The sequence below is a fragment of the Acanthopagrus latus genome, chromosome 11, assembly GCF_904848185.1.
Source record: "Acanthopagrus latus isolate v.2019 chromosome 11, fAcaLat1.1, whole genome shotgun sequence".
NCBI lineage: Eukaryota > Metazoa > Chordata > Actinopteri > Spariformes > Sparidae > Acanthopagrus > Acanthopagrus latus.
This window is the reverse complement of record NC_051049.1, coordinates 3,940,755-3,967,509: the sequence shown is the minus strand read 5'-3', so window position 1 is coordinate 3,967,509 and position 26,755 is coordinate 3,940,755. Positions and strand designations below refer to the sequence as shown.

Here is a 26,755-nt window from a genome sequence, read left to right as displayed (position 1 = left end):
GAAACCACTTCCTATCAGCTCAGAGACAGTGGAGCTGTGGCATTAAACGGAGGCTATGACTGTGGTAGTGAAAGAGTCCTACACAGAAACCTTTCTAGACATCTTAGTTTCACTGATGTTTTCCATCATCGGCTGTTATCATTAACTTGTATCTTTTCATTCAATCTCTGCAGGATTATCTGTGTCGTTACTGCAGGATGATAATAGTCACCTTCGTGTTCAAAGTGAGTGTATCTGACGCCGCTCTGTCCTCTGTTCTCAGTATTGAGACTCAGACAAAGTAAATCTGATCATACAGTAAACTGACACATCATAAAGCACGTTGTCACCACCAACCTGCGTCACACCGTCCCCAGAAAAGGAAGGCAAGATTTTCTCTTTTTTTTCACATTTCCCCTCTAATTGAAACAGTTTGTACCCACAAATATCAGGCAAGTAACCAAACCACAGACCAAGAAGCCAACACTGGCACAGTGATTTCAGCTCCGACATGTTTGATTTAATATACCGCTCTTGAAAAAGCTCCTTCCTCAAAACACTGTCTTGATATTGACCATTAATAAAAAAGGAACATAAGGTGTAAGATTAAGTTTGAGGCTGTTGCATTTCACCGACGTGCTCAAATGAGACTTCACTGCGCAGATTCTGCAAGGTTTGAGCGCGGTAGTGGTAAATACCTGGTGTTGCATGTTTTTGCTCTATCACTTAGTAACCAAACCTCAGACCACACTGCGTGATCGGGTGTGCCTGTGATGGAGAGGGGGGGGGGGAGGTTGTAGGTGTCATACTTATAAATAGTCCTGGCCTCCAGCTCTAACTATCTGTAACATCTCAAGCTCAGAAATGTATTTTAAATTGTACTTTTCACAACTGTTTCTAACCGAGCAGTCTGTCTGCAACTGGAGTCAAAGATGACCAAAGCTTTTGGTCTAATATGGTTTATAACACGCTAAAATGTAGTCATACGCTGCTGTAAAGAACTTTTAAGTGTTTATTAACGTACAGTAGTTGTCAACAATTGTAACTTTTTTCCCTAAAAATATGTATTGTAGTTAATTGGCAAGAGACAAATAATGTTTAGATCCCATTTCAATTGTAACATGAATCACACGTTTGTCAACTTAAAAGATGCATTTTATTTATTTAGTTAGTTTTGTATGAAAGTGCTCACCAAACTACTTTTTCTCCAACATAGCTGCCCCCTTGACACAGCAAGAAAAGTTTTGTGAGCTAGCTAAAATACAGCATCATCTCAACAACATGTCAGTGAGCGTTAATGAGATGACAAACTGTGACTTTGAAAAAGAGTCGAAGAATGATTTTTTCAAATAGACAAAGGTACTGGTGGAGATACAGATGTTGACAAATACAGTAATGAACCTTTTTATCCACTCGTATCTACATTATATTGTGTCAATATAAGGTTGCTCTTGAAAGTTGAGTCAAAAAAAGTTACTGACTTTTTTAGGGTCAAGAGCTCCAACTTAATCAATCAATATAAGCAATACAAACTCTTCCCGCTATTCATCATTATGAATTTAGATCTCAATATAATACTACATCGGTGTGAAACGGTTCCCAGCACTGCAGCCAACCAATACTCAACTTACAACTCTTCGTTTTCTTTGCAGCTTTGTTTAGTTTGTGACACTTCTCTGTATTTCATCCTCATCCTTTAATGAAGTCGTTCATAAAGGACATAAATGTGACAAAGTTCTTGCAGGATCATCAGCAGGACACTTGGAGTTTCGGATATGTTAGGATTTGTTTAATTCTTTTCATTACGTGCAAGTTTCTTATTGGCTTACTGGTTTCTTAGTGGCCAAGACTGAGACATCCATCAAGGCCGGATGTAGATGAAAAGTCCCCAACACTCACTACATCATGTGCAAAGCCATACAGACGTGCCTCTGTGAAGTACTGACTGGAAGGGAGGTGCTTGAATACAATCACTGCTTCTGAGATTTATACACATCAACCATCTATATTTAGAGATTTGTTTTCCACACCACATATGTGGGTTTATTACCAAGTAACAAAGTGTCACTCATCATTTGTAAAGAAACGAAAAGTCTGATGACTAATCTACAACCATTCAATGATCCAACCCGCTCAAGTCTCACTGCAAGAATTCCTAAAAAGGCAACATGTGAAAAACACAATGGAACAAATGCAATGATGCACCTCATGTCTGGCCTCTAGTAAAGGCACCACATTTTACAACCAGCCAGTTACCAGAACATTTAAAGTGTATAACAGATATATATTCACCCCCTATAAGCCTGTTTACCCACAACATTATCCATCTGTTCATAACACAGATTTACTCATATGAAAAGTGCGGTGTTGGAAATGTTGAGCCCACAAACAAGCCTAAAACTATTTATGATTGGTATCAATCAGAACAGCTGAGTGTTGGCAATAGAAGATGAGGCCTGTATTTGTTTTGGTCACCCTTGTTGTGTGTAGCGTTACATTTGTTTGGGGATAAATACTGCCGGCTTCACTCCTGCTTGTTGAGACTGACTCATACAGGGTCTAAGTACTATATTCAAGTCTTTTCAACTTCACTAAATGCCATCGCAGTGAATTTGTGTGCTGTGATAATTATTTTTTGGTAGAGAGGATTTTAGGTTTGGAATGTGTGGAAATATGTTAAACAGTCTCTACATCTCTTGATTTCCTGTTTACCTTACGTATATAACTTACTGTCAAAGTTCAAAAAACCTCAGCTGAACTGCATCGTCGGCACTGCACTGTGTGGGAGTGGTTTAATGAGATTTGATTGACTCCGATGTCTCCTTGGCAACATACGCAAAGCAAACATCGACTGCTATCAGATTGAGACTCTTATATGGTGACGTTCTGATTGGTGGGAGGAAATGTGTGACATCAGTCTTTTTCTATCAGAGGCCTGCCGGTTTCAAACAAATTAAGATGAACTCAGACCAAACCACAAGTACAGAAATCTGTCACGTTAGATAACCACTATAGTTCTAACTACTTGATCATGTCAATGTAGTGAGCCCATCACTGTTAGTTAGACACTAACTCAGAAACATACAGACCAACCAAACCATCTTCCTTCAATCAATAAAAATCAGAATATACTCTCTATGTCTGGCGACAGTTTCATTAGTTCTTAAATGTGGTTTGCGAAGGAGTTTAAGAAATTCAAAGCTTGAAGCAGATGCAGAGGTGTGATGTTGGAGACAGCAAAGGTTGTGTTGGGACTTCACCTGAATCTCAAGCTCTGAGATCTGTTGCTGGAGTTCAGCCATAGCAGCAATGTTGTCAGCTTCTCTCAGCCTCACTGCCATCACCTCTTCCTTACTCTGCAGAAAAACAAACATTATTTCAACAACAGTCCTACCAAAAGGCCCCCCGGGGAGGTGAAATGATAAATGTCTGTATGAAAACACATGTGCAACATTTGTTTATTTCCTATCTGTTTGAATCTTGCAGAGGGAAATTCCTGAGAGACCGGGAGTGTTATAGAGAGCGTTTCAACAGAATCAACAGAACAAGTCACTTCCTCCGTCTAGATCTGGATTATGAGCTCATCAATTTTACATGTCAACACACACTTCTATTTATATTTAGCCACGACACAGCTGTGTAGTGGTTTGTGCACTCGGTGCTCAGTGCTGCAGATCAGCAGTAAGATTGTACCTTGCACTCAATCTCAGCTTGTCGTCGCTTGATTTCTTGAAGCTGCCCATTCAGGTCTTTATTTTGTAGCGTCAGTGTTTGCACACACTCCTGGAGACAACGACTCTCCTGCTCCGCCCGTCGCAGCTGGTTACTGTGAATCTGATTCTGTGTGAGAACAAGTGGATTAATGATTAATTGAATCTAAAACAAAAACTTTGTGACAAAATCTGATGAACTGCCTGTAAAGCTTCACACTTCACTCTGTCATAAGTTGTTTAGCACAGATTACTGATGCCCTCTAAAGGACGCTTTGTGACATTACAGGGAGAGAACTTCCAGCTAATGTTTATTAAACAATGTGTAGATACATATCAGCCAAACTAAGTATTAACCTTTCATTTCCTATGATTAATGGTATTATATGAATAGAAAAGCTAAGAATCAGAAATGCAGTACACATCATCAATTTGATGACTGACATTTAACATGTTAAGGAAGCTATTCTGAATTCTGACCTGCGTCTCCATCTCCAGCATCCTCTGCCGCGTCTCTCGCAGCTCCGCCTGGGCCTCCGCCTCACGCAGCCTCACGCTCATCAGCTCGTCTTGCATCTCGCTCAACGCGTTCTTCCTGGGGCTGTCCTTCCAGCGACCAGCTGTGCGTGCCAAGTGACGCTGACGAGAGGCGTTACAGTCAGTCAACCTTTCCGTCACGTTTTGCAGTTTGAAGAAAATGTCCAACAAAGATAATGTGTTGACATGTGCTTACCTGCCAGTGCTCTTCCAAGTCTCTGACCTGCTGCCTCAGCTCTTTGAGGCCGGTCAGAGCCTCCGCCTCTCTCAGCTTCACCCCTATCAGCTCCTCTTGAAGACGCGCCACGTTGGTGTCATCTGGTAGAGATGTGTTCCTCTAAGGAACAAGTTTAAGGATTATATGTTTCAAAACTGCAGCATCAGATGTATATGGATGGGAAAAAAAGACTGAAGCAGTGCATCATGCCTAAGTTAACCCACCTTCTCCATGTCCAGGATCTTGTCCTGCATCTCCTTGAGGGCGCACTGTGACTCCGCCTCCTTCAGCCGGGCCTGCACCAGCTCTCTCTCCAGCTGCAGGACCGACTCCTCAGAGTACCGAGGGGCTCCCTTCTACAACAGGACACGTGTGTGAGTACAGACAGTAAAACATGGCATTTGATGACGAGCATTAACCTCAAGTAACGTAAATCATCCCAATCCATTAAACATAATACCATATTTATTCAACTCACTGCCTCTTTACACTCCTTTTTTCCCCTTTCACATTAATAATTCATGTCTGCTCATTGTGGAGTAAGATAGCAAATTATGTAAAACACTGTAATGCCTCAACATTATCATGTATTTGCATTATCAATAATTAACAAGGTCGATAGATATGCAGCGAGAGGATTCTGTGAACAGAGTGCAATGTGTGAAATCTACCAGACTGTGAGACAGCTGCTTATAAATTCATGAATGCATTTCTGAGGAAACGGAAGAATGTAAATGGTAGCTGTAGTACTCTGTGTCCCAATCTGAATTCATGCATACCAAAACAGATCATTACCCAAAGCTGGTGTGAAGAGTGAGAACAGCCCTGCGCTCTCTCTGTTGCTATATGCTAACTGGGCACAGGGGGGATAACCGTGATGCACCTCAGCTGTAGTGAAACACATTTTTACAGGCCCAGGTGTCACATCTAGCACACCAAATGGTCTTGAAATTGTCAGCCTGATGTTTCAGTACCGCACAACACAAACCAATCTGGGAAACATCCCAGTCTTAAAGTCACGACGGCTCCTGTCCTGCAGGATCTGAGCCGGTGCAACCTGCCAGCTGGGGACTCTGTGGTCCTCCTTACCGCGTGTGGCTGCTGCTGCTGCTGGAGCTGCCTGATGGTGTTCTTGGCCTGCTCCAGCTGAGCACTGGCCTCCTCGCTCTGCTGTTTGACTGTGGCCAGCTCCCGCTTGACCAGGTAGTTCTCCTCGGCCTCCTGAGCTCGAGTCACTTGTCCCTTGGGACATAAGCAACCGAGGAGGGGTGGAGTGAGCACGACAAAGAGTGAGACGAGAGGGCGGGCAAATCAGAGGTGAAGATGAGGGATTGGGTTTTCTAAGGACATGCTTGTTTTTAGCTCTATCAACGTGTGATTTATAATTTAATTCCTTAGCTTTCTTCAGCATGATTTGTGACTCCCTCATTTTGTTTTGCCACAATGTGGTATTTCATGCACTTATTCGATACGGTAATCAGCTACAGTCAGAGAATCATTATAGTCATCAGATTCTGCGTCGTTACTGTGTCCCTCATTGTGCTAATCATAAGCATGCAACGCTAAGGAGAGAAAGAGGAAAAAAAAGATGCAACATAAGGGTAAAGAGAAAATGAGGATTATACCTGGATCAATCTATCTGCCAAGGAAGCACTTTCCTACAAAACAGAAATATCAACAAGAGACAGCAGAGAGAGAGAGAGAGAGAGACAATCCAGGGGACAGTTTAAAGCACACAAAAGAACAACTGATTGTTTAAAAGAAAAAAATGCAATGCTCCTTTACCCTCCACAAATATTCGTTTACAGACTACAGATACTGGTGTTTGCATTCAAGGGTGGAAAAGGAACATTGCATGCAGGTGTGGTGAAAAAGGTGCAAATAAGCTGGTGACAAAGTGAAAAATGAGGCGGTGCTGATGACACAGTGACAGGTTTCAGAAAGGAAAAAGCACAGGACTACATCTAGCAGAGAGTGACATGTGGTGCAACAACAGCACAGTGATAGTGTTAGGGAGCTATTTGTTGTTTCACTGGGGGTTTGACATAGTTTATCATGCTTTATGACATTTCAGTTAGTAAAGAGTTAAATGATTCTGGGAGTTTCGGTGACAGAGACAGGTCGGAGAGCAGCAGCCTCGAGCTGGTTTTAAATAACGGACTCGATTAGATCAGTGTTCCTCCCTGCAGGCGAACGTGGCGGAGCAGACAACCTCTCTACGACGGCAGACCTCATGCATGGTGCCTTCACCTGCAGCAGTAGTGCCCGATCCAAGAGACACAAAAAGGTGCAGAATGACACAAACTGTGCAACTTGGCATGCAGTGCTTTGCATCAGCTGTCACAGCATCAAGCAGCCACTTTAGCATTCCAAACAGGCTGGTTAAAGTCTTCAGTGGTGCGTGGAGAATTTTAAAATTCACCACACCAAGTTAATTGAGCCACACAGTAGCCATGACTCCAAGACAACCTCAAGTCCAAAAAAACTGGCTCCAGTTGGAAGCTCCTATAAATTCACCATACTGTACCAGTCAACCAGCAATGGTCTATCAGATAAATGGACTTTCAACTAACACAGCCCAGTTAGTGAAAGACAAGACTCCATCATTAGGAGGAGATGCATGATGTATGAGCATACACAGCCAGGTGGGTTAATGTAATGTTGATGAGCGGGGAGCGGCGTCTGTTTGGTTTCTCTGGTGACAAACATCGTTGCACTTACTTTCTCCAGCGTGTCAATCCGCTGCTTCAGGAGCCTGTTTTCTGTCCGCAGCCTCTGTAAACACAACATATTATAAAACCCACATTAAACTACACACAGCAGACCCCTCAGGATGTCATTAAACATTCAATGTCCACACACCTTTATCTCCACCTGCTCCTCCATCTCTTTAGTTTTGATTGTAGTGTAGTCTTTCTCTAACCTTAATCAAAAACACGGACAGAAGCGTAGACAAGAACATTAATGTTGGTCACAAAATTAAGACATAATCAAATTTGTCTAGGGGTACCAAATAACACAGCAATAAAAACCAAACCAATTAAAATCAACTTTCTGCATGATTTAATTTACAGAGCTATAATTTCCACAGAAATAATTTATTGGAAAACTGTATGTAATTCTGTTGTAATCATACAGAAAAAAAGATAAATTAACTTGAATAATAAAGTTTCCAATTGTATTTCCAAGAGTTCAAATTAAGCTTTCCTTTCAAATTAATTAATATTATTATTTTCCCTACAATTGGCACCAACTTACCAACTACTTTCTAGTGAACTTGCAAGAAAATGATTAGGTAATTGGAGATTATACAGTATAAAATAAAGTGTGACCCAACAAAATTGAAATAACGAGATAACAAATACATTTATAGGTTTTGTAGTGATAAGTAAGAATTACAGTGTTCTTCTTATGAGTGTTAAATGAAATCAATGTTACAAAATCAATCAGTCTGGGAGTTACATTTTAAAGCGAACACGGGAGCCCAGAACAACAAAGATTCATGAGCTGCAGTGAGATGAGCCGACCGCCATGTGATGAACATTTCCAGAGTATTGTGTTAATATAAATGTGTCGACAAAAAGAGGTTTGTAGATGTGGAATGACTGAAAGTTGTGCTTACTTTTTCATCTTCTTGGCGTTGTATTTAACCTGATAAGCAGCCTGGATGACCTTATCTGGTCCGCTGTCAAGCTGGTGTGGGATGACCCTCTGAAAGTGCTGCAGCAACAGAGGAAACAAAGGCAAGTTAAGTGCTGCACACCCATAAATGCACCCTGATGTCTGAGTCAGGTATTTCTCTGACCTCAAAAACACTTCATCAAATGTCAGCATGTTCTCAGCTACAATTTGGAAGGACACATGTTTCAATTATCTGGGTGTGGTCCAGGTTTCTTCCTCGAGGGTGCTGCATATCTTGAACCAGAAATCTGAGCTGCTTGAATGACAGGTTATGTTGAGGTTGTGGTGATTTACCTGTAACATTCCCTCCATGTCGAGCTGGATGAGTTCAGTCTGGTTCATCTGAAGGATTGCCAGTCCCACACGGAAAACTATCTCCAGTCCCTGAAGAAAGAGATCACCAGTAATCACTGAGGAGTCAGTGTGCTGTTGAATGTGTTTTTAAATGGACTGACAATTAAGATGCGCTCTCGCAGGTCTCAGGGGAGTAATGAAACGACTCAAACTGTGACTATTTAATGTTAACGCTAGTGTTTGTGTTCTCCAACAGGTGGCGCTAAAGGATAACCTTTCAATGACTATCTGTACTTTAAAATGTGGTCAAATGTTAACCTCACATCTTCACTGTCAAACACTTAAACAAGTTAGTTTTTTTAGATTTCCCATCTGCAATTTCAGCCATTTTCCGCAGGTTATTTGCACCAGTGACATACAGTTGATGCGAAACTAGGACAGTCATCCGATCCATTCAGGTCACAAACATTGGAACAAGTTAAACTAATATGTGCAAGATTCATAGATGATACATTGGGAGTAAATACAGAAAATAAAAACAATATAAATAAGCTCAATAACACCAAGCTAAATTAATAGAACTCATTCTTTACAGACTGATACATGTCAGTAGATACAGGATGTAATTTTCTTTTATCTAACCTCACACATGAAGATGTCAAAGATCCTGGTGGCGACGGGCAGAGGGAAGGAGGTGAGGAAGATGGTGAGAAACCAGGAGGATGCGTACATGGAGGTGTGAAAACTCTGAGCCTGGAAATGCATATGCAGCTCGGGGAGTTGCTCCTGCAAGGTGGAAATCATACGGTTTTACACTGATAACACTGTACATGATGATATTTTGACAGTCCTGCAACAAGGTATGAGGCATCTACCTGGATCATGTACTCAAACTGGTACATGCAGAGTCCCAGCTCAGCCATACTGGGTTTAAACAGCTCTCGTAGTCTGTAGTCCTGCATCAGCTTCACAAACACACAGAAAGCTTCTTCTTCTGGCATCTAGAAACAAAACAGCATGACAACAAACTTCAAATCTTTCTGTTAATCACTAAACATGTCAAGGTATTTGCTGGGAGCCGGTGAATCAGTGTGTATTTGTGCATGTGCGGGTGAGGGCGGGATTATTACCTGCATGAGCAGCAGTCCTACGATGAAGGCACTCCCTTGACAATAGCCAACCTCTCGGTCAACCAGAGAATATGCCTGAGGTGGAGCAGATTAGCTTTAGTTTCACTGATGGTCAACAGCACAAGTTTCAACGAGAGTTTCTTTCCCAAACAACAGACAATCCCTTTTTGTGTGATCTGTACACACGACTATCAGTTCATCTTTATACAATCATGTTCCTCAAACACAAACAGGAATTTACCTTCATGACGTTGAAGAGCACTTCCTGGCCCAAGCTGTCCTTCTCTTTAAAGAATTCGTGTTCAGGGTAAGTACGAGCGATGTCTCTGCGAATCAGCTTCTCGCAGGGTGACGTCATCTTCAGCAGTTCAGAGTATTGATCCTTGATGGGCATATTCTGGGCGTTGCACAACAGCTGCCACACTATCGCCCGAAAGTGGTGAGGAACCCCTTTTCTGACAAGATCCTACGAGAAAAGAAATAAACAGATACTTCGTGAAACTGACATTAATCTAACTGTATCTTAAAAGTATTAATTGGGAATTTAAATGGACATTTGGAGACCGTCTTAGTGTAAAAAACAACATGTCCGCTTCCCGTGGAGGAAAAGAACAGACTAGCCTTTCTAACGAGATAGAGACGGACAGGCTTGGTTCTCTAGTATTTATCTTCCCCTTTCAGCACAGTGTGCAACTCATAATAATACGATTTCCACCGCCAAATATAATCTTGTCAGTGAGGCACTTTTTTTTACTCTTTCCATATATCACTGCTGATACAATTTAGTTAAGCAATTTCCTGTGCTGACAGGGAACACTGGTCTTTCCTGCTGTGATGGGATTGTGTGTGTGTGTGTGTGTGTGTCAGTGTGTGTCTGTGTGTGTGTGCATCTGGTCAGTCCAGGGTGCATCTGGAGCAGAGGTCCACCCACACAGGCTTTCAGCAGGGGATCCCTCTCCCCTCTCAGAGGTTAGACAAGACAATCCAAGCTTTGTGCTGGAACAGTGCACCGCCTCATATCTTCACTGTATGTGAGCGAAAGCTGCTTTCTGAGACACACCACCGCTTTACACTCACGCTTGGTGACAGGCTCCAACAGAGATATCATGTAAATCAACAGTGAGTTCAATGTGTTGTGCTTTTCAGAACGTACTTGGTGTAGCTGTGCAGAAATATTTCAACAATGCACTGACACTCAACCAGATTTCTACTGAACCTTGTATATTTCTCTCCAGCAGTGGTGGTTCCTGGTGAATCATAACTTATTGAAAACATGAACACATCAGTGGTTTTGCTGACAAGGACAGAAAAGTCAACGTTCCTTCCTTCACGCAACAAAAACAAGGTTTGTGTGCGAGCTAACAGGAAGAAAACATCACATTTATGGAGGCCTCAGCAGTTATGATTAATATCCCAGGCTAGCTGCAACCATCTGGTCATTACAACTTCTGTTAGTAACACCCATGCAAGTTCACAGGTCCTTCACAACACTTCCCCTTTTATAGATGAAGTGGCAAGAAAAACAGAAACCCTGCCCCTGCAGAAGAGGTTCTGTGTGCTTTGCATATGCAACTTTATCAACACTTTCATGCAACAGTAACTTGATGTCTGCATCTGTTTTTACATGTAAACAGGTGTTAAAAATACAAAGTCATGCCTGAATGAAAGCCTTGCTATAAGTAAAAGTCTTAAAGTATCTGATATTAAATGTATTTAAGTGCCCAAACTAAATGTGCTGCATTGGCTCTGATGCAACCCCAAAGTAACTGGTAACAAATGTTAATGCTGTAAGAAATGCAAGTGTCTAATGTTGTTAGAAATGTAACAGAGCTGTGTAAGTCATAGTACATTCCATCACTGCATGTGCACGTGTCACCATGACTGTAATGCTGCAATTTCAAAGCTAAACACTGAAACAAATGGACCACAAAGTACGCTTCCTGTTACAGAGCATCCAGGAATGTTTTGAGGCGACACGATGATCTTGGTCACAGCTTTAAACTTCTGCAGCTGCAACAGGCGGTCAAACATTTGGAAGCTACAGTTACCCAGTCAGTACCATGACAAAAATCCACTGTTCATGTGCAGTTCAAACCAAACTGCCTCTGACATTGACTGAAGCCTGAAGTTATCACAAGACCTCAGAGAGTAACTGTAGAAACAAGCACCCTAAAATTAGCTTCAAATGTCAAGAACTTAAATAACAAGTTCAATGACAACACCGCAGGGTCACCAAGGACAAAGATAGCCTGAGAAATTATTCCTGGACCAAGTAAACATTCAAACAGATAGGACCATTGTAACATTCGGGCCAGAGCTCAATACAAACGCACATGTTTTACACACGATAACGAGTCGGCTGGAATTCAACCTTCTTATACAGTTTAAAGCCCCATCTAAAAACAGTGCTGTTGGAGCTCCTGCTCCTTTCTTCTTCTTCTTCTTGTCAAATAGGCAGTTATCAAAAATGTATTTCACCCCCACAAGTGCCTTCACCTCGTCTTCAGTGCCCAGGTCAAATGTGTCTCAGTAAGCTGTTAAAGCAGTCGTGTTTCAGTAAGCTCTTAAGTAGGTATGCACGAGACTCGGCGGCCACTTCACAGGTAGTCTTGTGCACTAGCCTCACCTTAAGCTGCTTCTCCTTCTTCTTGCGCACCTCCTCCCACTCATTGACGATTCGTCCCCACAGGATCCAGGTGTCCTCCTCCAGGTGAGACAGGTTGGAGGAGGCAGAGGAGCTGGACACCAGGGAAGAGCCACTGTTTCGCCTGGAGCCATTCATGGAGCGCAGTGACTTGCTGTCCGTCTCCAGCAGCCTGTAGAGAAGGCAAGAGGTAGGATGTAGTGTTAACACTGTTCACACAGTTAAGAACCGACAGAAATAAAAACAGATCCTTTACAAAAAAATATGATAAAACTGATCTGAGTCTAGCACAAACTCTATTTGGTAATGTTTCTTGACTATGCTCCAAAGTGTAAACTGTTGCAGTCTTTCACCAATTACATGATACAGACTAATTTAATTTGTTGATCCATCATTGTCTGTGTTGATGCTTTAAAATGTCAGTATGAGAGATGTACGCAGTTAATCAACAAGACGATTCAAAGCTGGCAGCAGAAACACTAGTAAAATAAAGTTATTTGTGCTCCAGTCAAGACATTTTTCTGAATATTTTCCTACTTTAGACTGGCTGACGAGTAAGTTTAAGTCAAAAACAAAGTGAAAACAGGAAAACCACACATTCTGTGCAACAGTCTGCTAAATGAACATCTTTATGAAACAAGCATGTGAATCTGAACAACATGAGTCTTAACGGGGGCATCCTGTGATCAATTCACAGAACATATTAATCAATCCCTGGTTCAGCTTGGCTAGAGACCGGCAGTGCATCTCCAATCCTGCTCTCTCTCTCTCTCCATGCTTCCTGCCTGTCTCTATGCTGTCAACTGTGCAGCAAAGGCAAAAATAGCAAAAAAAACATTTATTTTAAAAAGAAGTGTTCTGGCCCATTAGCAGCCTTAATAACTAAGCATAAAGGCAGCAATGTTTACACATTTTCGTTTTAACTTAACGCTTGCAATAAGATGGAAAAACCTATTATCAAAATGTGTAATAGTGTTTATTTTATTCCTTTTATTGTTTCTTGTACCGAATCAGTTACACACTGAGCGAGGTGTTTGAGCAAAGTGATTTAATCTGTCATGGTCTAATGTTGTTTAAAAGAGAAGTAGTGTTCCAGGAAAACCATTAGATATGAGCTCGACAAGAAGCACTGATAGCACTGCTTTCCCGCTCACCGATCTCAAGACCACAGTAAAAAGAGAAAATGCGGAAAAACAGTGCATCGCCAGACACACACAGATGTGCTGGAACAGTGCAGGGGTGCTAATATGAGCAAGATAAATGTAGAATCTGTGCCAGACCATTTGCAAGCTGCGACTGAGTCAAACTGACGAAACCACATCCAGTGTCAAAATCAAAGCAGCCCACATTTCTAGGGCAGCGCTAAAAATGGGGACCTTATTTAAAAAGCCACTCTGCACCAACGCATTACAGCTTTTAAGACTGCCACAGAATGATTAGCAGTCAATGAGCAATTAATTCCCCTCTCCAGCTGTCGGGTCTAAACACTCACACCTGATTCGAGAATAGCCCACAGTCGGAATAAACAACAGCTTGACTTTATTCTGGTATATTTTTGCAGGTTAGGGTTAGAAGAGTTTAAATAACAGTTACCACAAATTAAGATTCCAGTGTTTAACAAAACAATAAAATAGAGAAATTCAGTTTGTAACAAAGTGTGATTTCTCAAATCTGTAATCTGTTTCCTGAGTTAACCCTTGTCCCAAACAGATCAATAAAGGGTTACCTAACATCTCTGATGCTGTTTGAGTTCAGCGTGGAAAGCTTAAGGGATCTACTGGCAAAAATGAAACATAATAATCATAACCATGTTTTCATTTGTGTACAATCACCTGAAACTAAGAATCATTATCGTTACATCTATAGAGGAAGCAAGTCCAGTTCCATAAAACCTACTGTGGCGGGGCGCCGCATAGCTCAGTCGGTAGCGCGCGCGACCCATGTGCCGAGGCTCTGCAGCGGACCCGGGTTCGACTCCCGGCCCGGGTCCCTTTGCTGCGTGTCACTCCCCGTCTCTTACCCTGTTTCCTGTCCAACTCTTCAGCTGTACTATCAAAAATGAAGCCAGAAAAGGCCAAAAAAATACTAAAAAAAAAAAAAACCTACTGTGGCGCAGAACAGACAAACCAAACATCGACTCCAGAGACGAGCTCTTGCGCATTTAGTGGCCAATATAGAGGAGGGTGAGAGGGATATTCAGTTGGTTCTTATTCACGACCTCAATGCCACCAAATCCTACAAACTGGACCTTTAAATGGCTGGAAAAAAAAATCACAACAGGTTTGTTATATCATCAACAATGAATCCACTGGTGGTCATTTATTTTCAGACTAATAATGTATATTTCATCCATGAAATGGACACTGAAAAGCTTACGCAGTGTGTTGCTCAGCAGGTTAATCTTGCACTGGATCACTCTGATCAGTTTATCACTGGAGTTAATGACAGTGACCTGATCAAGGATCAGCCTGCAGAGAAAACAACCTGTACGGCACCGACGAGCTCCTGACAGACACACAAAGGCTCAGATACCTGATCTCGGAAAAAAGCCGGGGCCTCTTCACTGAAGCCCATGACGTCACTGTGGGTGCTCCCAGAATGTCTAGGGTTACAGCCAAATTTGGGTCGTGTGGGAGGGCGTGAAATGGACGACCAGAAAGACCAGCCTGCCACAGAGCTTCTTCACTAAACGCTGAATAAAAGGAAGATATCATGGCTGGAATTTGGCAGGAACTGAGGTTTTTTTCCAAGCATTTCAATTACCTTGTCACAAACTGCCATACAAGGTGCAGCACCAAGCTGTGCTACACATGAACCTGAACATACTCCCATCTCTGCTAATAATTCACCAGTAGACAAACACAGAAGTCTGAAGCTTCAAACACAAGATATCATTAAAACTACGAAGAATCAGTGTTGGTCAAACAAAGTTTACAGTGATTGAAAATTATATTTTGAATTTAACGCTGAACTAGAACAAGTGGCCAAACAATTAGAGCTACATTATCTTTCAAGTGAGTGGCTGATTTCAACATCGTGTCCTCAAGTTGCAGTTCAAAACAACAGGAGAACAAGCTCAAAACACTCGATACTCGATACTCTACGTCTTACCAAGATAAACTCATGATGAATTCCTCATGTCTCTGCTTTTCAGGAGTGCTGGAGTGATGACATGCCCGATTTACAGATTTCAGCAGTCTGCATGTAACTTCCTTCTCTGTGTGAGGCTACTGAACTAGTGCTCATTCCTTTTATCTGCTGTGGAGGGTACAAAGGCCTCAGCAAACACACAAACACCTGGTAAGCGAGTGCAGTGAAACATCCACCCGAATACCAATGTCCTCCCTCATGTTGTTGCACCTGTCTTGTAAACAAAATGATAAGAACTGTGTGTTTGGTAGATATCAGTACGTTGCTGCGGGGAGGTTTAGAAAGACGAGGCTGCATTGTCAGTCGGAAGCAAAGTGTGGCAGCAGAGAAATGTGTCGTGTTCTGAAAAGGCCCAGCTGTGTGTTGGGGTGGAGGCAGGGGTCAAAGGGCAGGTGAACTATGAGCCCCCTCGACAATATGACTTCTGTTCACCAGATGGGCGTCTGCTCAGAGCTTTATAAAAGGACATAAGGGAGAAAATGAAACGTTTCCCTGGTTGGGTTTGATCTCCCTTAATGAGGGAAAGCATCACAACAAGTACCACTTGGCATTCTGGAGCAGAGGCCGTTGTGGGCGTAGCGATGAGTCACCGATTTCTGCATTCAACAGAGCTTTGCTGTCTCCTTCGCCGGAGTTAACAGTGACACAATCCCGAATGCTGAACTGCATGCTTGGTTTCCATGCTGACACAGAGTGCACTAGCCATGGGTGAGAGTCACAACGGAGGAAGAATTCACTAATTTGGCAATAGAGGAGGTGTTACGTCATCCTCTAGCAGTCCTTTAATCTGATGTGAACAATGAGCACACAGAGCACATCTTACTTTTCCAACGACTTTTACTGCTCAATGTGTGGCTTCTCTTACCACAAATGGGCAATAACCAAAAGTACCCTTCTCTCTGTAGTATACACAGTAAAATATACACATTGTAGAGTTAAAACAAAACTGCAAAACTTAAGAGCCTCCGGATACTGTTCCAAGAGGCAGGTTAACTGACTTATATGCTCAATTTACGTGAGAAATACCAGGAAACACCTTCAATCTTGACCTGTTCTTGGTTTTACTGACTTACACACTCCCAAATTGGCCAACAAATGAGCCCAGTATAGTGTGAATTGGCGATCTCTGGGGCTTAAAAATGAAGCCAATGCTGAATGCCACTTGAGGCTTGCTCCAAAAGCAAATCAGTCACGATAAACCTGCATGTTAAAATGCCCGACTTCATAGCAGAAATAAACATGTTTACAACCTGGTACACAAAACTGTTTGTCTTTATAGCTAACCTTCCCATTCTGGACAACTACAGATGGGGTGAATTTTTATAAAGCTCACCTCGAATGATATTAAGGCTCAAAGTTAAGCACAATTAAAGGAATTGCTTCTTTGAGTGAAAGATTGTCACTAGCCATCAGTAACTAGGCTCCATTCCACACTGCTCCACCTCCCTTGCCCATTTTTGGATTAGCCAGGAGTTAAGGTGGAGTCAGGGTTTGCCAAGATGGCGACAGCCTGAGACACCACACCGAGCTTCACAATGGCTCTTCGAAACTGATGGGTGACGCTACAGAGGCTACGTTCAGGTTTCACACGGTTTGCTGCCAACATGCAAGTACATCTGGCTTGACACCTCACAGAGTGAAATGCTGAGAAGGAGAAAGGAAGCTGTCAGACTCCATGACAATCGTAGAATTCTTCAGGATATCCCTCTGAATACAGGACCTCTTAGCTAACTGAGGAGACAGTCTGACATGAGGATAAAGTGTAGTGAGCCAACCGTCACACACACACACACACACACACACACACACACACACACACACACACACACACACACACACACACACAGAGGGAACAACAACATCAAGGTTACCAAGGGCTAGGTCAAACACCCTCCCTAAAAAGTCAAACAAGCAAATGAGTGACTCAGTAATAGCACATCAAAACTGACTCATGACTTTGCCTTCAATTGAGAAGCACGTGATGACAAAAAGAGGACAAACCCATAAAGAACAAAAGCTTAAAATCTTTAATGATCGGTGAAACCAAAAATCCTCCAAAACCAGACGAACTGAAAACTACAAAATTTCCTTCCATCTGATCTCTTTGTGTCCTCCAGTTAGCTGGCAAGTCGCAACCAGTTGGACATCACTCTCCTGTCTGTGTAGACCAGGAGGGGGATGGTGGGGTCGTGCACAATGACTTTAAAGCAGGAGAATGATAATAATATAATATTAAGACAAGCAAAGGTTATATCTAAATCTTCACATAGCTTTATATGAAAGTTTTATTGTATGCAAGTATTAAAATTAATACTCAGATCAAGAGGAGTTGAATAAATCAGGCTAGTGTCCAGTGCTATCACATTTCTGAGCATGCTAATCTGTGTTGTGGTGACAAGAACAAGCTGTACAGTGAAGTGAGTGGTGAGCAGCGGGGTGAGTTTCCAATCTTTACCTCCTCACGTGCAATCTGAGTGGCTTCCCTCAGGACTTGCATTCAGGTTGTCATGCGCTGGGTCAAACCCGGTCAAACTCTTCAGCAAGATTTATCATTAAGCTTCTTGTGGGTTTTTTATATTTATTATTATCTCCTATAGCTTTTTCAATTTTTTTTGTACACCCCAAAGTCTTCCACAAACCTACAGAAAACACTCTCTCCCAGTTGTTTGCAGTCGTGATGAGGAAGACGATTGTGATGAGTGATGATGATGTGTTAACTGTTGATAATGGGCTTGAATAGTTGATACAACTTTTATGTTTCTGATGTATCATGTTCACAGCTTTTATGAAATATATGTATTTCATATTTCAAATGCATGTACATTCAGTGTTGGAAAGTACATGTACTCAATTTAAATACAATTTTGAGGCACTTGTACTTTACTTGAGCTGTTCCCTTTTTCTGGGACAGACAAGCACGTACTCTATTTTATAATTCTAAATATTATACTTTTTACTTGCTTCAGTTTCTGGTTACTCTGCAGATAGCGTGCTGCCCCAGATGCAAAGTAGAAATTTTTTGTATTTAATCCAATCAGAAAAATACTGTATATCATTATATTGGATAATCGTCCAGGTCCATAATCGGATGACCTATAATAGCATACAAAAAATACCCATAAATCTATGTATATTTACACATACTGCATGTAATATCAGATAGGTCAGAGACTTTTTTTCCACATGGGTGACTTTTACTTCCAATACAACACTTCATAAATCATGTTTTCTGACATTATGTTGCCATGTTAGAAGAAAACTGCTAACCAGCAGCCACCTGAAGTATCTCACAATAATGATCATCCAAACAACCAGAGGAAACAATCAACATGTCCCCACATGCATGTTTAAAACATTTAAAATCAGTCAGACTGTGTTCTCCCTCCTCGTGTTACCACAATACACATGGAACTGAATTAGTTCCTGAAGAAAATATTCCCTTGACAGCCTCAAATCAACAGTAATTAAGTTGATGGGTGGGAGAAGCCTCAGACACAGTCAGCTTACCTGTTTTGCTCCTCGAGCTTGGCGAGCAGCTCCACATCGTCAGGACTGAGCTGCGCTGGTGAGGAGGGCGAGAGGGCGGGCGAGGACAGAGACGTAGAAGAGGACGTGGTAGTGGTCTGCAGGGACGTGGGCGTGGCCACCTGACTAGCCATCTGACTGACCGTGTGGGACACCGAGTTCTTCACCCATGAGAGAGTAGAACTCAGCTTACCAGCAACCTTGTCTGTCGCCACCTGCAGAGGATGGAGAGCACCTCTTAAATCTGTAACAGCATCTCGGTAATAAAACCTTATGTTTAGCAACAGGCTGAAGTGAAGAGATTTACTCTCATAGGACAAACAACTTCTTAACTCCTCTAGCTGTTACCTGAAGCTTAACTTGTTAACACTGATCAGGGCTCAACAATAGTGAAATTGTCAACCGATTCTTGGCCTTTGGTTGCCAACGGTGAAAACCACAGTGGCAAACACGAAACATGCACCCAAAATAAATGAACTTCTAATGTTTGTTCCATTGATTATTAATTATTGTTGTTACAGTCTTAACAAGAACCAGGCAATTCTGCAAGGGAGTTGGGATGTTTACTGGTTTTAATGTGCACAAAATCAGACAAAACACAAAGCAAATATGTTTTTTTGGTATCTGTACAAAAGCTTTTACATTTTTATCATACATGTTTTCAAGCGGATGGTTGACTGCATAGTATCCTAACTACTCAGAATATAAAGGTTACTAAAATGTTCCTTTTCAGCAACAAAAAGCTGAAGCCCAGTTACCAGCCTGTTAAACACTTTAAATACTGGAATACCTGAATACTAATGTAAGCATCTAATTCCCTTCAGACCAACGACTGAAAAGGTTTCATCATTCCCTTTTTCCAGCTTCCACGTGCACAGAGCCAGCAGTCGTTATCATCCGGATCGATACCGCTGCTTAGTTTTCAAACTCAGCATCAGCAAATGAATTTGTTCAGTTCAGTTTCCACAATCAATACGTAAATAACTTGCTCATTTCCCAGTAAGAGTTTTTTTTAAAGGGATTAAATAGCAATCGATAATAAGTAAGTAGAATCACATTTATTCATTGATCAAAAAAGGATGATTATTCCATTTGGAGATTTTTACTCTGCTATACACACACACACACACACACACACACACACATTTAACAGTTTACTTGAAACTTCTTCCCATGAATTACACAAGTCCAGACTCCTCTTGTGTTTCCTATCATTCCTATGTAATATTTCTTTTTAACTGGGGAAAACACCACCACAGTGAATCACAGCAGATTCTCTCAGATCATTATTTAACAGGCAGGAAATTACATTTTTATTTTCACAAGATATTAATGGCAACAGCATGAAAAATGACTACCATGTACTTGTGTGGTCAGAAATATCACTATACGAACACACATCGATACTGAGCATTTTATTACTCTCACTTCTCTCTGACACTGAAGTTAGAAATTGGAGTATCGTGACAAAACTACGGTGTACTTGGATCAGTGCGCAGCAATCGCCAGTGTACATAAAGAAAGACCATGAAGACGAAAAGTACCGGCCGCATATTAATGATGATTTCTAGAAAGTAAGGCCACGTCGAATGTGGACTGATATACATTCCTACCTGCTATTCCAAACAATCCCAAATCATTGTTTTCAAGTCGCTAACACGCTCCTTGAGGAAATCCAGTGTATATTCATCAAGAGAACACCACTAATCAAAACATGTCTTAAACTGAAATGTCCGTAACACGTTCTACCTTAACTTAATCCACTCTTCTGAACCTTCGACCGACTTAATGACACACATCAAACTGTCAGGAAGGGTCAAAGTGCTCCAGGCTTCTCTAAGTCTCCTGCTGAAATCAGTGTCACACAGGAAGTGGCTCGCCGCACTCAGCAAAAAAAAAAAAAAAAAAAAAAAAAACCACCTCTCCTAAATTCCCCTCGTACCTGAGAACAAATACCGTATGAGCATTCAGTTTCACCCCAGCAGGAAGTCTGGACAAATCATTTCATGCATCTTAGTCTCTATAAAATGATGAGTCATTTCTCCGAGTATCAGGTCATACAGGCAAAAGACATGAAGGAGAAGGAGAGCAAAACAAATCAGGTGGGGAAAGACACTGTGGTGAGTGTGGTGACAGGACTGTGCTACAGTACAGGCTGAAAATATGTTAGCTAAGCTTCTTTTATCCTCCTGCACACACACAGAAACTCTTAGTGACTTTACTGTTGCCACATTAACACAGAGGTGGACTTACATTTATCATTATAGCTCATCGTCTTTAACCTCCTGTTGTTTCCTGATAGTGACCTCCTGACATTTCATGATTCATAATGATATTTATTGTGCTTTGAACACTAAAGATTTAAAGCAAATGCAGGCTAAAATCCCAACAGGTAGATCAGAAAAGAAATTACATAATAGCTTTTTTATGGCTTATATGAATGTGTAGTTTAGCACATCAGTTCAACATCGGATTTTCTTCCATTTAAATTTCATGTTTTGTCCACAACCCAAAAGTTATTCAGTTTACTGTGACAGAGAATAAAGTAACCAACAAATACTCACAATTTAAGAAGCAGGAATCTAATCATTGTTGGCTATTTTGTTTTTATTATCACAATATTTGACAAGTAATTTAATAGTTTGTGACTAATTGATTAAATGCTGCAGTTCCACATAATTTAAATTATGAACTAACCACTGCAGCTCTGACTAAATCCCTCTCTCTATCCTCACATTTCCTGTCACATTTCCACTGTTATTACGGCTAAAATGTCCCAACATTACGTTCGGAAGTTATACTATCATTCACTGCCAGTTGTGAAACTCCACACTTAATGAAACATTCTACCTCAGGGTGTTTTTGTGGGGGTATTACCTGTGCCAAGTCTACTCTGAAATGGAGAGAAACAGGAAGTTGCTACACCTAACCTTTACTGTTATCCTAACAACACCCTGTTCCTGAGCTGTCGCTGTGGGTGGGGGCATATTTACTGACTGTCATCAACAATATGACATGACAGCTAAACCAACAGATTGTTATCCTGTAGATCCTACAGGCCGGCTGCATTTTAATCACCATAATGGATGATAACATGTCGACAAGAAGACAACACTCACCGTGCAGCAGGATTGTGATACAAGCGACAGCAGAATGTACATGTAGATTTTGTTAAAAGTAAAATACACGTGTAAATTTCAGTGATTCTCCTACTACGTTATTTTCTTCTTCTGTGTATGAACAATTGAAAAGATGAGAAGGCAATGAGCTGGACAGAATAACAGTAACTGTTCACCACAGATCAGGTATTGTAGGATGTTACCTCATATATTTACACTACAATGAACTAAGTAAGCCAAATGTTTCCCTACATGTTTTCTTACACATTAACTGCTGTAATAGACAATCAAAATAGTGATTAATCTGACATCAATATAGGAGTAGATCTTCACGACTCTCCTTGTTTTCCATACAAACCAGCACACTGCTAACACAAACAGTGATTCAACAATAATAGGTGTGAAAATGCAGGTTATATTTACCCACTCAGACTGGCCTTAACCTAAATAACAGGATTCACAGCCGTCACAGACGTATCCTTATCCTGCACAGGATAACAATATCACATGGTTGTGTGCAGCGTAAACTGACTCAGAGACGCTGGTCAGCACATTTTCCACACCAGCAGCAGAAAAGTGAAAGCATAAAGCCCAACTGATTAAGATATTTAATTAGTTTTTAAACAAAATCGCAATGTGACTAAATTCACCTGAATAGAACAGTAAATACAGGACATCTAATCTTCCCGACAGCCAAGTTAATCCACTAACAGATAAATGCAATTCACTCAATTTATTAGATTTAAAAAGGACATCATAAATTAATTACATAACAAAAACTTGTGATCTCTCCCCAGTTTGTATCTTAAATGAACTTTCCCACACACAACTCTGTGTTTCGCCCCACTGAGCCAGGCTATCATTGTGTCTGTACCCTCTCTCTGAAAGCCAAGAGGAGAATCTAAAACCACGAGGTTTCTTCACAAACTGACTCCGAATGTGGGGGGATGCCATTGCTCAACCAACAGGGCAAAGAAAAGATGATAATGCAGATTAAAGATGGTATCAAACCAAGTCATGTGTGCCGTTCTTATCAGCTCTGATTGATGATGCATCTTATTGGGCAAAAAAAACAACAAAAAAAACATTGCGCCATCATGTAGCTTTGTCAGCAGACTAAAAACAGTCCGAATGCCACATTCATGGAGCAAAATATGAGCAGACCTAAACTTTAATCAGCTCAGTCAGGACAAGGGGAGGCCATGCTTTGAGAGACGCCAATATCCAGGTGGCCTTAGAAGACATTCCTGTTTGCAAGCCCAGCCAACTGAAGCCCTATAAATCCTGGATACAGAGATTGTTTCTGCTTTTGTTTGCCAGAGAACTCAAAAGGGGCCCTGAGATGCAGCGCGCATAGCTAATGAAACCCACAGCAAGGCAAGAAGAAAGCCTCAGCGAAATAACTTCAAGACGATTGGGGAACTGAGAACACAACAAAGGCAGAACACAAGAGGCATTTTCTTTCTCCTAAATCAAACTGCACAGCACCCAGCAGATACCTCACAGTACTGTAAAACACACCGGGGCAAGATTCTGTCCATATGATCTTTACGGCCATCATCTGATGTGAAAATAAGACTAATTTCTACTGCTTTTCACCTCCACTCTTCTTTCATCGCATGCCATTTCCAGACTGTGAAAGAGAACAAAATCGTCTGGCCCAGCAGGAAAGAGCACGGCTATCTTTGGGTGGGAGGGGGGGAGATGCCGTCCATGTGCTGTGTGAGGGTATTAAAACACAGGCACGACTTACAATAACACACTCACACTGAGGTAGAAAGGCCTTTCACTGCACACACAGAGGGAAGCTCAGATTTTCCCAGTGTACAATCAGCATTTCAATGCTCTTGCTTCGGGCTATTCTTCCTTATTCAGCAACATAATGAGAGCTACGACCACCGGCTGATATATTACACTGCAAAACGTAGCCTTACAGTAGTTTAGGAAATTAAATGTTTCAATCAATAACACCAAAATAAAAAATGTCAGGCTTGACTGGTTTATTCTGTAGTTAATCTAAAACACCAACTACTGTGCAGTCTGTGCTCACTGTTGTCTACATCAGTGACTGACATAAGGTCTTCCACAGGCTGCTTCTACACCCCTGATATATATCCATTCCTTTCTTCGACAGATGTTTGACAAGTTCACCTAAAAATCAAGTTTCATAGTCCACAAAACATTTCTGGAGCTTCACAGCAAAACAGCGCTGCAGGATTTTCCTTAACAACTGAGGCAAAATGTGTAAAAACAAAAAGTAAAATAGTTTCATAAAGTTTGTCCATCTCAAGCTAAGGCCTCTGGAAGCCCTGAGACCCCCAGACACACGGTGGAGCTTGCGCACCCACCTTAGTTGGGCTGCATGCTAACGCTTTTAGCTTAGCAAAAACAACAACATCTTAGCTTTGAAAATATGGTTTAAATATGGTCTTCCAAAGATTTTGGTTGTGCTGGTGTTAGCGTTTTAAAACAAGTCCCCATCTACTTCAGTTATTTAGATGAATGCTGCTTTGCTGTGACGCTCCAGAAATGTTTTGTATGACTATGAAACTTCACCATCAGCATGTGGTGAAGAAGAAGATGACTGGTTTAAAATGTTTACACAACTCCGACCTGAATGTGATCATTTCAAAATGAGACAAGTGAAAAGCAGATGTATGTATTCTATCTCCCTAATGTACAGCATGTGCCTCAGCGCCTACAACAGAGGCCGGGGGGTCAGAGTGAAGCTTGTGAAGCCATCTGTCGTAACTACAACAAGTACCAACACGTGTATCCTCTGACAAAGCACATCTGGTCTCGTAAGAAACAACTTGCTGACTGACACAAAAAAAAAGAAAAAAAGTGAAGAGTTGCTCAGTGTTACTTACAGAAAAGAGATTTAAGCCTCGATCACAGAAGAAGAATCCTGAAAGCAGAAATTCATTAACCAGGTTTTGGACTACGTCAGTACTTGGCAGAGATGTACTGAAACTGAATGCATCTAGAAGCAGTTGTACTTTACTTGGGCATTTCCATTTGGGGAGAATTAACACATTAACAATGAGCCCTTCTGCTCTGAGGAAAGTCCCATTCCTCACTGATTAATTAACACATGTATAAAAAAAGCGTTACTCAGTTTTTTGTCAGCGCTGGTCTGCCTTTGGCTATTAATACTTGTCAGTGTTATCTGTGCCTATGTGCTTTGTGATGAATTGTATGTGTTATGCTTTCATATGAAATGGCCCTGCCAGGGACAGTCTGGGGTAGTGGTTGTGTTATTGTACTTATCTGTGTTTGTGTGTTGTTGTTTTTTTTAAATGCCATCCTGCAGTTGAAAATGAGCCTGTATGACCCACATCTAATATTCCTAATTTAAGGCTTAAACATGCTGTGAGACACAAGTCATGATCACCAAGACTTCCACAGCAGCATTGGCCTACTTTTCCTTTACTCCCTTAAACATTATCCTCACATGTATTATTCATCCTGACAGTCAATAACGAGCACTTTCCATATTTTTTTTTTATAAAGGTGTTGAACTCTGGTGTCCACAGAGCTGTGTTGCTGTTGCACTCCCCTGCAGTCGTAGTTAAAGATAACCTTGGCTTCTTTAAATACTTTGCTTGTGCTCTCACATATCAAAACACATTTTAGTGTGCAGGCAGTCAACTTTAAACAAAAGGAGAAGTCTCTGTTTCTTTTTACTGGCTCGCTGGTGTTGTGAGCTGAAATGGAGATGTGGCATCAAATGCAACAGTATGAGAGTCTCACGTTGACGAGCTCGACGATGCTAACAGTTGCGCTACATAGTTAGATTAAGTCTATATTAGTTAGCGGAAAATATTAAAGAAATCTCCCTTTAAACATTAAATTATGTTTTATTTCCAGATGATAGCTCGAGTCCATCGCGAGCAGCTTACTTAACTTCTACTTAAAATGTAGTGACAGCACTAACAAGAAGTGATAAAAGCTAACATTGCTGCTAGCTGTGTTAAAAAGTTCCGTTCTAACACAGTCCGTGTTGTAAATGTGGTGTCATCACACTCACTTGGACGGACACGGTGATAAAAAGCAGTCGTGTTTTTAAAAAAAGAAAAAAATTTACGACTTACTGCTCATTCCAGCAATTAGACAGAGCCCGAAAAAAAGAAAAACACACAAGGACATCTTTTACCTTGAAGCGTTTTCAACCAGCGGCACCAAACGTCGTCCGCTTCCCATGCACGAAAGTATACTCCGGCTGTTACGAGGAAACGACTGTTTTTCCAACACTTTAACCAAATACATGAGCTATATTTTCCAAGTTAGCATAGCTTTAGGGTTTCCAAGTGGAGAAAGCTAGCCCGGCGTTGAGTTAGCTAGCTCCCATTGACTGCTCGCTGGGTTCAGCCCACGCAGCCGTTTAATACGTGGACACAAACGTCTGCGGAGCCTCGAGCAGACGGCGGCCTAGCAAATGTTTACATCGCACTGAGCATGCGCAGACCGGCCCTACGCCTGACGCAACACTGCCCCCACGTGTTCATAAGGGGAACTGCACCTTACAGAACAATTATTTTGGTAATGTGGCACAATGGCTTTAATACTCAGTCTGCTTTGTGGTAGTTAGTTAGCAGTCGCAGTCCATCCAGGCTGCACCATAACAGCATCACTGAAGGCTACTCTGTAATATTTGCCTTATGGTGCGAGGTATGCTGTATCTGTTGTAGTTAAAACAGATTTATTGTTATGAGAACATTTTAACAAACCCAAACAAGCTCTCTCCACCTTTTAGGGAACTGTTTGGT

The 26,755-nt window shown here is 41.5% G+C and overlaps 1 protein-coding gene across 6 annotated transcripts in view; it reads right to left on the bottom strand.

Moving 5' to 3' along the window:
* The window catches only part of evi5b (ecotropic viral integration site 5b), a 31,587-nt gene extending 5,174 nt beyond the window's left edge, over positions 1-26,413 (bottom strand). The window contains exons 1-19 of one of the 6 annotated variants that reach the window (XM_037113905.1): positions 26,143-26,413; positions 24,857-24,894; positions 18,850-19,082; positions 12,175-12,364; positions 9,790-10,014; positions 9,549-9,623; positions 9,294-9,419; positions 9,061-9,204; positions 8,419-8,508; positions 8,066-8,163; positions 7,306-7,366; positions 7,165-7,218; positions 6,069-6,101; positions 5,533-5,685; positions 4,668-4,799; positions 4,423-4,563; positions 4,170-4,328; positions 3,673-3,819; positions 3,240-3,335 (exon numbers count right to left, since the gene is read on the bottom strand). In XM_037113905.1, the coding sequence (XP_036969800.1) occupies positions 3,240-3,335; positions 3,673-3,819; positions 4,170-4,328; positions 4,423-4,563; positions 4,668-4,799; positions 5,533-5,685; positions 6,069-6,101; positions 7,165-7,218; positions 7,306-7,366; positions 8,066-8,163; positions 8,419-8,508; positions 9,061-9,204; positions 9,294-9,419; positions 9,549-9,623; positions 9,790-10,014; positions 12,175-12,364; positions 18,850-19,001 (2,076 nt within the window). In that variant the 5' untranslated portion in view covers positions 19,002-19,082; positions 24,857-24,894; positions 26,143-26,413. Of the gene's footprint in view, positions 1-3,239; positions 3,336-3,672; positions 3,820-4,169; positions 4,329-4,422; positions 4,564-4,667; positions 4,800-5,532; positions 5,686-6,068; positions 6,102-7,164; positions 7,219-7,305; positions 7,367-8,065; positions 8,164-8,418; positions 8,509-9,060; positions 9,205-9,293; positions 9,420-9,548; positions 9,624-9,789; positions 10,015-12,174; positions 12,365-15,303; positions 17,991-18,849; positions 19,083-20,480; positions 20,617-24,856; positions 24,895-26,142 lie in introns of those variants that run through there. The other 5 variants (XM_037113903.1, XM_037113904.1, XM_037113906.1 and 2 more) reach the window with 5 other exon arrangements.
* Between the last annotated feature and the right edge of the window lie 342 nt (positions 26,414-26,755).